Here is a 12,190-nt window from a genome sequence, read left to right on the forward strand (position 1 = left end):
CTGGCTACGGAGGCGCCATTCTACAGTTTGCTTAAGCAACAGCCTACAAACATTTTATATAACCAATCATGTGAAACTGCAATAAAAAAAAAACAAATCTTTTAAAGAAGGATTTATATTATCAGTGATGCTTCATGTTGTGAATTACACAACAGGCCAGCCACTGTATTTACACATGAAAAGTGTTATTATCGTGGAACTTTAAGAAATTGTGTACATCAATTACAATAAACGACAGTAGAGTGAGTAATCTGAGATGAATGAGAAGGAAGGCAATAATGAAAACAGATACTTGACACCAGTTTTGCCAATTTTACTGACCTTTCAGAGAAATTTGGATACAAAAAGGATTTGTAAAATAAGTGCAATTGAGAAATTTTTAATTAAGTTTTAACAGAAAAATTTAAGGGAGTTACTTTGTGTTTGAATAAATATAATATTTAAATGATAAAAATTATATAAAGAAATAGAAATAAAAAATAAATAGAATCTTACTTTAATTGGTCTTTCCCTCTCTGGTTGTTTATACCGTAACCACATCATTCCAGCAACAGAGAAAGTAACAAATAATGATTCAGTAAATGCCGTGTAGTTAATCAACACATATACCTGTGTTGTAGTGAGATATGCTATACTCATTAAACCCTGAAAATATAAATAACAAAAATATAAATAAAAATGCAAATAATTATGACAGTCTTAATTATTCCTCATTTTGCTATATATACATTCAGAAGTATACGAGTAGCAGTTTTTGAATGTGGTACATTCATGCCACATTCTGAAATTATTACTTGTACATTGCCTTAACAAGAAATTTAATCAAACATTATTTTTTTTTAATTGCACTGCTCTAGGCATTTATCACAAGTTATAAAAATGTACCTTGAACTTTGACTGAAAACCCTTGGAGGTCAGAAACTGGATACATGAGTAATTGTATTCACATATCTTGTATATATTCAGAATATACAGGGGGGGGGGGGATTGAAAAGAGTTTAACCCAACACAGATCACAGAGATTTGGGAAAGATAATCTTGCCAGTCTGCACCATGACTCTTCTTGTGTTCACAGAAAATTTCAGGTTTGTAATGATATTTTTCTCCTTTACAGGAGGTCACTGAAGCATGGAAGGCAAATGAAGATGGTGACTGTTGAGAGAATCAAGTACCGTGCAGTCATCAAGTACTTTCTTTAAAGGGAAGGGAATGTTGCCAAAAGAATGTCATGAAGACATGCAGCAAACATTAGGAGGATTCTATCCTTCATATGGCATGGTCAAAAACTGGGTTTCAGAATAAGCGTGGGCAATCCAGGGAAGCTATAAAACCCATGAATAAAGCAGTAATTAAAGAACTGCCAATAGATTTGTTGATGCAAATGTGCATCACTTTCTCCTGCTGGAACCAGCAGTATTGTTCATCCATGTCAGAATACATATGAGCTGCTAAATAATGTCTGGATACATGTTAGTGTCACTATCTGATTAAATATTTGGCCCAGTATATAAAATGATATTAATCAAATACAGGAAATTAATCCTACATGAAATGACACACCACACAACTTTTGTGAGTATGGGTCTGTTAATATTGTGCAATGATTTTCTATGCACCACATTCAATTACTCTGGCTGTTCATGTAACTGTGAAGAAATCAGGATTAATCTGAGAAAAAATAGTTATCCCAGATAATTTATCCTTGAATGAAAGAAACTGAAATAGTCCTAAACTCTTATGCATTCCACTAACTTTTTTTTTCATGACTCACTGTGCACTATCATATGATGACACACACGCACCAAAGATTCGGTAGACTTTCCAGGAAAATCTCAAAAAAACACTTCAACACCTTCCACTTTATTTCCGCTTAAATCTCTTGACTGGCAGTTAAATTTGTGGCAAAAGCACTCATGACACAATGATTACAAAGTACAGTTACAAAATAAAACACTTTCTTCTTAGGTTAAGCCCATATTATATGCTGCCTAATAAATGTTGTACTTTTGCTCAATCATGGCTGTAACAATGAAACTGTCTTCTCCCACCTTCCAAAAAATATCATTCCACATCTGATGTACTCTGCAACATGTACTCTGTTGCCACAGTCATCTTAGTACACATTGGTGCCCAATGGATTGGGTGATAAATGGATAATCATTAGTAAAAACCCTGTATAATTAGCAAAATTGCTTCATTCTTTTTGCAATGAATATGACAAAGTATAAATTGATGATACTTCGCTGCAGTGGAAATGAAATGAATTCAGAAATGAAACCACTTAAAATTTGGGATACAGAGAATGATTAGGGTAAAGCTGTAATAATTTTATCCTTTTCCTACCAAGGCAGCTAAATAAAACAATGTTCACATAGTGAAGTGCAGTTCCTTAAAGGTTAGTGGTGGTGCATCCAAGTAATGTTTTTGTAACTCAATTAGAAATTTGGCTGTGAAGGGTAGTCAGCTTATGATGTAATTTGTATTAGTAAGGCCGAATGATGCAAAGAAGTGAACTTTTCCTTGCATTAGCCAAAAAATCCTCAGAATATTCATACTACTCCCATTCCCACAAGGTAATATCCAGTTTTGCTTTAAACTTAGGATTCGTGCCTCCACCACATTAGTTTTTATTGATCAATTTAAATAAATAACTTTGTACAATATTATTTTCACTGTAATCAAAAAGCATACTAATCAAAATCTTCACAAAAGAAAAACATTCAGAAAAAATATCAGACATGATATTCAGCTTCAGTTTCATCAAACAGTTTAACCAGAATATTATACAGATGTGGCGGTAGCTACAAATGCTGTGAGAAGAAATTCACTCCACACTTTTCTCAAGAAGTGAATCTTCCTGAAAAAGGAGTGGAGTGAATTTCTTCTTACGGTGAAAAAGTGTGGTTTTTCAATTAACTTTCATTGCTTATGGGTTAATTTTTTTATTACTACTTTTATTTTGATCTATGCCCAATTTCCCCCCTCATTCCCTTAACCTACAATAGCGAGGTAGCAGAACATTTTATTATCACTTATCACACATTTTACCCAAAGAGAAATAAAGAAAATTCAAACATTTTTGAAAATTTTGGTTATCCCATTAACACAATAAATCGAAAAATAATATTAATTATAATTAATATTATAATTAAATGTCAATTACCACAAATATTAGGCTAGGAGTTGGAGTGTATCGTTCAACACTAATCATGGCTAAGCAATCAGGTAGGTGACCTTGTCTAGCACCTACAAAAAACAGCCTATAAAGAAAAAATTACACTGACAATTTCTTCTTGTAAATCAAACAATTAACTGTGAACTATTTTATTCTACATTATTTATGAATTAATGAATGAATAAGAGTAAGAAATAGCAATCAACTTTTTTAGAAATGCAGAGTAGCTTAGTAGATTCTTTAGAAATAAAACCAATAAAACATGTTTTGCAATAACTCTAGAAAGTCTTACTGTACAATTTACAGTATTGATTAAATGGTGTTACACAACATTTAATCAATTGGTTAGAAGGGTTGTGTTGAAAACAACTGTCTCTTTAGACATTACCAGTACAACTTTCTGCCTAACCCTACTGAGATCATATCTGCCTTCCAGAGACATTTTGATACAGTTAAACCCTCAACTTAACAGATGATTCTGGAAATAACAGATGGCATCTATTGAACCAAATGATTCAATTTCATGGTTTTTACTATCAGTTAAAATATCTTAATTAACAATAAAACAAATTTAACTCGCAACTAATTAGAAGGCTGGTCTTACTTTAGTTTATCAATACAGTATTAGTTCAAACAGAAAACCAAACTACTCTACGAAATTCTCTTTTTATCACTCATTTGTGTTCTTTTGATGACTATTGAAGTAAATTCTTGTTGTTATTGAAATACTGTAACTAAATTGTTTCTGCCATTTTGATGAAACTGCAAACAACCAAATTTATATGTCCTGTGCCCTTTACAAGGTTCACATTGTAGAGAGTGCAAGGGAGCCAGGATTTTCCTCATCATCATCACCTTCCATAAGCTACCAAACAAGACATCAATAGTGAGTCATTCTGAGCTTCCAGTGAAGATACTCTAGAGCTCTTCTCTTCACACTATGAATAAGTTTCACTCAGTTTTCACCACCACTGTTAAAATATGGCAAAATATCAGCACATCTTCTACAAAACTGTTAAGAATGCAGTAAAATACAGTATTACAACATTTAATATTTTTAGACATATTTGCATATGCATAAGGCACCTACTGTCTTTACTTATAGCCATCCGTCTGTGTATCTGCACTAACAACTCTGCTTCCAGCAAACAGAATTTCATGAAATTTTTTTATCTAACTCTGTCAGAAAGATTTATCGAGCTATTGCATATTTCATTAAAAATGGTACAAACAGAAATTAATTATCTTTATTTATATATATATATATATATATATCACTACCACTATCCATATACTTTAGCTGAAGCACTAGTATTATTGTCAATATGGTGAATGTGCAGATAAGAAATGTTCTTAGTTCACGCATATCAAACTTGTTATTTTTGAAAAGCTATTTTTTTTTTTATCAGTTTAATAAACACATAAATCATGAATTATTACTATTTTCTGATTATATTAATCAGAGCAGAAATATGATATACATGTTATATTTCAACTGTTATTAAAATCTAGGAGTAAAGCACATTACAAAAATGCTGACTGCATATTGATCTGAGATATTTATTTTGTTAAATCACAGAAGATCCATGAAATATGTTGAATTTAATTTTTATTAAAAATCCAAGAGGAATAAGTATTAGAAAATGCTGAGTGAATATTACACTGTGAGGTATGTGCAGTGAAATGAAAAGTTTTACTCTTTTATATTATTTGTTAATCAATTTAGTAATCAGTTCATAACAAGATAATTAGTTACTGTAATCACAGAAAAAGAAAACTCAGTTAATATAATGAATGCAATTACCTAACATGTTATTTCTAGCAACTGCGGAAACTATATGCATTTCTTTCAAGTTTAACAAACAATCAAAATTAGTGAAAAAGGCTTTACCCCAACTGTGGAAGATATGTGCATTTCTTTCAAGTTTAACAGACAATCAGAGTCACTGAAGAAGCTTTAACCCTACGTATTCCATTAAATTAAGATTTCGCTATATTTGCATTGGCAGCAATAAATCTGTTTATCTGAGGTCACAATGGAGAAAAATAATCAAGTCATAATGACTCTGTTTAAAACTTTAAAAGATACCATTATTTCACTTCAGTGGGAGTAAAGCATTCAAGAAACCAATCAGATAAAGTTGAAAATTTATCTGTGTATATTTTTAAAGGTACAGGCTTAAGAGGAATTGTCTCCAAGGGCTAATTGTGTTTGTAATATCTTGCAAATCTTCCCTTCCACATAACAACAGGACTGAATTACTAATGATACATTATAAGGTCAAGTGTAACTTAACCTCATAATATGTGTCATTATAAGGTTACACCCTGCACAGCAAGTCTCTGAATATTTGCTTTCCACTAGACAATTTTTTTTTTTTTTTTTCATGAAAACCCCACACATGAAAGGTATTAGAACCTCAGTACCATACACAGATTAAAGGCTGAGAAGACAGAAGATGTCATAAAATTTGAATCTCTGTAGATTGTAATTTTCAGGAAATACATGTGAAGGAGGGTTTTCACAAAGAACAGAGGTAGAAGCGATAAATGAAGAAGAAAAGTTAGTTTTGTGAGTCTGGAATTGGAGAGTAAATGGGCAATGAATGGATGGTTTGGAAAACAGCAGTGAAATTACAGATACCAATTCAGAAGACCAGTCCTCATGGAAGTATTTAGAGGAAATGCAAGCAGCAGAGACATCTGTGAGACAGAGAGTGGAGAGATTTCATGAGAGATAGGTCATTAATTAAACTGAGTGCCCTCTTTTGAATAACCTCTGAGTAAGTGAGAAAGTGTTTAATTATTTGTTTGCTACCATAATGATGGCATCAGCACATGCTTCGTCTTCTAATTTTTTTTAAACAACTGCAATTATTTTTATAGACTTGCATTTATGATTTTTAAGGAAAAAATAAATTGAGAAATACATTATATGCATTATGAGAGCAATTTCTTTTTTATAGAAAAATAATCACTATTATTATAAATATGATATTTCAATAATAATAAAATAAAATAACAAAAAAATAAAATAAAATGATAAGAATAAAATAATAATAATAAGAAAAAAATATAAATAAAATAAATAAGAGAAAAGGAAAAGGACAACCTAACCGTTTCCCTCCTCCCGTAGGTAATTATCCAGCTGATCTTTGAATTTCCCCAAATGTCAGCCTCTACCACCCATGTAGGTAACTTATTCCAGTAATTTGTAACTCGCTGACTAAAACAAAACTTCCTGCAATCCAGTCTAAACATCCCCCCCCCCGTAACTTGAAATTATCACCCCTAGTTCTAGAATCATTTATAACCATGAAAATTCATCCTCATTCATTTTGCTTATGCCTCTCAGCGCCTTAAACACCTCAATCAAGTCTCCTCTAAGGTGCCTAGTTTCCAAGCTCTGCAACTCACAATTCAAAATCTTTCCTCATCTGGATGCCCTTTTGCCGATCTCACCAGGAAAGTTACCTGTCTCTGGACCCTTTCAAGAAAAACAATGCCTTTCTTTAGGTGCGGTCTTCATACTTGAACACAGTATTCCAGGTGTGGTCTAACAATAGCCTTATACAATGGGATTATGGCATCCTTATCTTTACTAGCAATTGTTCAATACATCATCGATAGGACACCATGGGCGTTCCTTGAAACCTGTCTACAATGCTCAGAGAACTTAATGTCTGACTGTATCATAACACCCAAGTCCCTTTCCTCCACTACCAGCTTTAGTTCAACTCTGCCAAATGTATAAGTTATTTTGTGGTTACTGTTCACCAGGTGCAATACCTTACACTTTGCTGGATTAAAGCATAGCTACCATTTTTCTGACCATCCCTGAAGTCCTATCTAGGTCATTCTGAAGAAACTCTGCTTGGTGGCAGTCATTAACTACTCTACCAATCTTTACATCATCTGCAAATTTAGACATCACACCCTCTATCCCTTCATCAATGTCATTTATGAAAATCAAAAACAGTGATCCTAATACTGATCCTTGGAGGAACCTTACTTCTTACATCAATCCAATCTGAGGAATAACCGTTTATCACAACCCTCTGCCTCCTGCTCTGAAGCCATCCAGCTAAGGACTTTCCCTATGATTCCAATCTGTTCCGGCTTATAAAGTAACTGCTCATGTGGGACTGAGTCAAATGCATGCTTTGCTGAAATCCAAATAAACAATGTCGAAATTATTCTCAAAGTCCAGCTCTTGAGTGACCCTGTCAAAATAGCTAACCAGATTAGTTAAACATGATTTTCCCTTTACAAAACCATGCTGAGTATCCTTCAGAATTCCATTTCTATCTAAATGATTCTGAATTCCAACTTTGATCATTGTCTCCATGATTTTCCCTACTACTGAAGTTAGACTAACGGGCCGGTAATTTCCCACTTCACTCTTAGAACAACCCTTATGTACTGGGGATACATTGGCACTTCACAAATCCAATAGAATCACTCCCGAGTCCAGTGATGCTTGCATAATTAGCCTCAATGGTTCAATGCACTCACTTGCTGCCTCCCTTAAGATTAATTGCAGACACAGAACAGACAGTGTGGCCTAACTTGTGGCATTTCTTCGGCATGGTCCTATATTTGTCTAACAAATTGTCAGATCGTGTATGCTTAATATCATTAGTCCCCACATGAATAATAATATTCTCTTCTTTACCCCCCTTAAAATCTGACAATCTGTTGGTGACATCATTAATAGTTGCTCCTGGCAGACATACCCTGGTTCTAGTCCATCTATCCTTATTACAAAAAATATTTCCCGTTTCCCTGACAATGGAGTCCCCTTTCGAACCAGAGATTTTACTATTATTATTATTTTATTTTTTTTTTGGCTGGTGCAGTATAAGCTATAGGCTTCCTTGCACCGTGTGGCCATTGCTAATACTAATGATATTTCATTTTTAGTGCTCATAGTACTAAAAATCAATGAAAATTAAAACTTTAAAAAGAAATATCTGCATGCAGCTACTTTACATGGTTATAAATTTTGTGATGTGAAAATCACCTGGATACATACTTAAGTTGACAAATTATTATTATTATTTTTTTTAACTATTAAGATTTTTTTTGGGGTGTCCATATAATGCTGTTGGACAGTAAAAAGGGTTGGGAGAGAGTCAAAAAAAATTCAAAAATGGTTGCAATTTTAAAATTTTAGGATTGTTTTTGTCTGATCACATATGCTGACTTACATTACAAAAAAAATAATAATTAATTAAACACACACACACACAAATTCTCAAAATTATTCTAGCAAGATTCAGAGACTTTGTTCCTCCTACTATAATTACATTATTTTATATAATTTTTTGAAATATGTACATTTTCTGTTTTTCATTTCAGCAACCCTTATACATAGTTAAGTATCTATTTTATGCCATATACTTACAACAACAATATCATTCACAAAACTTCTAATGTTATTTATCACAATGCAACTTTTAAGTGATATAACTTGAAAGGCTCGTCTTTTCATAAATTTCTTACCTTGATGATGCAAATATACTCCCATTCAAACCACCAAATGTTGAAAGGGCAACTGAAACAGGCATTATCCATGACATTACTCCCAAGACCCGACCACCAAATGTCTAAAAAAAAAAAATAATTTGTTACTTGTGAGAATCAAATGGCACTTTTAAGGCAATTTTTAACTTATTTGTAAACCATGAATTATGCAAAAATTAAAACAACAAAACTTCAATTAAATAATTAAAAACATTATACAAGGTAATTATAAAGTCATATAAATTACTTAGAAAAAACACATTATATCAGCGGTAAACAACTGAACTTCTCTCTTTTTGTTTTTAATTAATAATTAATCCTGAATGTAAATTTTTTTTTGTAAATAAAATTATAAAAGCATATTTTTCTGCCTAAGCTTAATAAATTATGAATATGTCTTATCCTAAAAAAAGATTCAGAGTTATTAGCATACAAATATACAGCTAATCCAAGTGGCCTATGTAAAATATAAAATAAATTTTAGCATCATTAACCTTTTGGCAAGTATGTACTCATACAGAGGCATAATGTAGACAGGTGATTATCACTAATTCACCGTATGCAGGAAACGAAGTTAAAGAAAAGACTCAAAATACAAGAATTTATAACTTAATTTTAAAAATATGACAATAATTATTATTTTAATAAAACTATAGGCTTCTGAATAATAATAATTATTGTATTTTATTTTAAAATTTAATATTAAATCATTAAATGGAAACTATATGACAACAAAACTTTTTATAAAAGGTATAGGAAGGGTTGAATCACATTGGTCCATGTCATGTCAACTGTTTAGCTGTTGATGATCCTGCTCAGGTTGCTTACCGGCTGAATAGGTATTATACATCTACATTCACACAGAAGGAATAATTTAGGATGTCAGAAGTTTATCAACTCTAACAGACAGCCAATGATTTTCTGATAACTAAGAGGAAAGTGGAAGAGAAATTGAAATTAAACATAAAAAAGGTACCCGGGGATAAATGAGATCTATCCAACTATATTAAAGGAGGTAAGAAAACCATTAGCCATAATTTGAGAGCATCTTTAGATTCAGAGGGAGATCCCTGTGGATTGGAGATGTGCAGCAGTATTTAGAGTTCACAAAAGTGGATCAAAGGGTGAGATCAAAGAGATCAATAACACGAGTAATTACAGACCTGTTAGCTTAACTTCCGTTCCAGTGAAAATAATGGAGTCACTGATTAAAGAAGTAATTCAAGACCATCTAGAGAGGAAAGTAATTATATTTCAGTCACAGCTTGGGTTTGGTAAAGGTAGATCTTGTCTGATCAATTTGACTGGACACTATATGATGCAGTGACAAAGGAACTGGATGTAAAAAATACTTTTGATATCATATAATTGGATTTCAGGAAAGCTTTTGATACTGTTGCAAATAAAAGATTACTGTACAAACTGAAGTAGTGTGGCATTAAGGGAAAGTTACTGCTATGGATAAAGGGATGGCTGAGTGAGAGAATACAGAGTGGTAATCAATGGACACTGCTCTTCATGGACTAGTGTTATCAGTGGAGTCTCCTGGGATTCTGGGGATTCTGTGCTGGGCCCATTGTTCTTTTCCGTATTTATTAATGATACTGATGAGGATATATCACGCTTAATATCTAAGTTCGCAGATGATACAAGAGTTAATAGGGTAGTTAATGACAGTAATGAGGGTATGCTACTGCAACAAGATCTAGAAAAATTAGCCAGATGGGCTGAGAAATGGCAATTGAACTTTAATATTGATAAATATAAGGTGCTGCATATGGGCAGTGGTAATCCCAGAGTAACGCATCAACTGTGTAGCAGTACACTCAGAGGAGCGGAAAATGAAAAGGGTCTCGAGTAATTGTGCATTTTGGATAGGAGTTCTCTGAGAAGTCAGACAGGCTGCCAGGACTACTCATGAGATTTTGTCAAAGATATACAGGAATTTTCCTAGTAGGGATAAGGACATGATTAGCCCATTGTATAAGGCAATGGTCGGGCCACATCTTGAGTACTGCATAAAGGTCTGGAGGCCTCATTTTAGGAAGGATTTAAAGCTGATGAAACAGGTAGAGAAAAGGATAAAAAGATTGGCAAGGGGAACAAAAGGGTGCTCTCATCAAGAAAGGCTTCAGTTCTGTAATTGCACCATCTGGAGCGTATGCACCTGCGAGGTGATCTGATTGACATGTTTAAGGCTTTAAATGGAATGAACAAACTCAGTGCTGATAGGATTTTTCCTCCTCCTATGAACACGAGGGGGGGGGGGCATAAATTCAAATTGAGGAAAGTTAGTTGCAGAATAGATGTGTGGAAGTTTGCCTTCAGCCAAAAGGTGGTTGATTGCTGGAACAAGCTACCATCCATTGTGGAAATGGATAATTTCAATAAACTGAAGGAAGAACTAAAACTATTGGAGGGGATGGATAGGTGAAATGCAAATTTTGTTTTAGGCTGATGGTGTATAAGCTTACTTTCTTGCATCATTTGCCATTATTAATACTAATAATTGTTATTATTTAAATCGATTATCATAAAAAGCTGCAGCCTTCTTATAAAAACTATAGGTTTTTGAACAATAATTATTGTATTTTACTTTATAATTTAATATTAGATCAGTAAATGAAGGCAATATTAACTGATATTATAATTATAATTTAATAAAAATTAATGAAATTTAAGATGATTTCTGATATTTGGCCATAGGCAACAAAAATCTTAGTTACACAAACTGTACATAAATACACGTTTGAAGGTCATTTTATAAAATGTATTTGTTAACATAAGAATTAACTTGAACTCTTCCTGTAATGGCTGCAATCCAGTATCTGTTTCCAAGTTATTGTAGATGGCAGCAAGAAAAGTAATGCTGAAAATCAGAAGAGATTACATCATTGGGCACTATTGTCCAATTTTGGGATGGCATGAATTTTAACTGGCAGGACTCTACCAAATTTATCTGGAATTCAGAAGTTGATTAAATTCCAGAGAATTTCTGCTTTTGTAAGCCAAAATTAGATAATAATGGCTAACTGATGCAGTCCTCTTCCAAATTTCATACCATCTATTATAAACTGTGTCTACAATATCAGTTCATAAGCAAATAGATATTAAACATAGCCAATATTACTGTATCAAAAAAGAAGCAATAGCAAGTGTTTTTTATATTTTAATGACTCTTTTTACAAAATAAAAAAAAAAATTAATTCTGATTTGATTTTTTAGAAATTCATTGTACTGTTGGGCAACCTAGTCAAAATAAGAAAAAATATTTAGAAGCATTTATGTACAGAGTTTTCAGTTGCATTTAGAAGCATTTATGTACAAAATTTTTCAGTTGATCACATGTCATGTCACCTTCTAACTGAAAAACTTTTAATATAGCATTGTTGGAAATATTGTGACAGGAAGTTTGTTTCATCACAATATTTCCAATCTTGGAGAGGCTTCTTTATTAAATTTTGCAAAGAGTTCTACTGCACATCTTTC

At 32.7% G+C, this 12,190-nt stretch overlaps 1 protein-coding gene across 1 annotated transcript in view; it reads right to left on the reverse strand.

Moving 5' to 3' along the window:
• Positions 1 to 12,190, reverse strand: part of LOC150089954 (Y+L amino acid transporter 2-like) — a 52,339-nt gene that overhangs the window by 16,349 nt on the left and 23,800 nt on the right. The window contains exons 6-8 of the mRNA XM_090390141.1: positions 8,681 to 8,784; positions 3,164 to 3,260; positions 496 to 645 (exon numbers count right to left, since the gene is read on the reverse strand). Coding sequence (XP_090246267.1) covers positions 496 to 645; positions 3,164 to 3,260; positions 8,681 to 8,784 — 351 coding nt within the window. The remainder of the gene's footprint in view (positions 1 to 495; positions 646 to 3,163; positions 3,261 to 8,680; positions 8,785 to 12,190) is intronic.

Source organism: Mastigoproctus giganteus, chromosome 2, assembly GCF_048544385.1.
Source record: "Mastigoproctus giganteus isolate SK-2022 chromosome 2, ASM4854438v1, whole genome shotgun sequence".
NCBI classification, from domain to species: Eukaryota; Metazoa; Arthropoda; class Arachnida; order Uropygi; family Thelyphonidae; genus Mastigoproctus; species Mastigoproctus giganteus.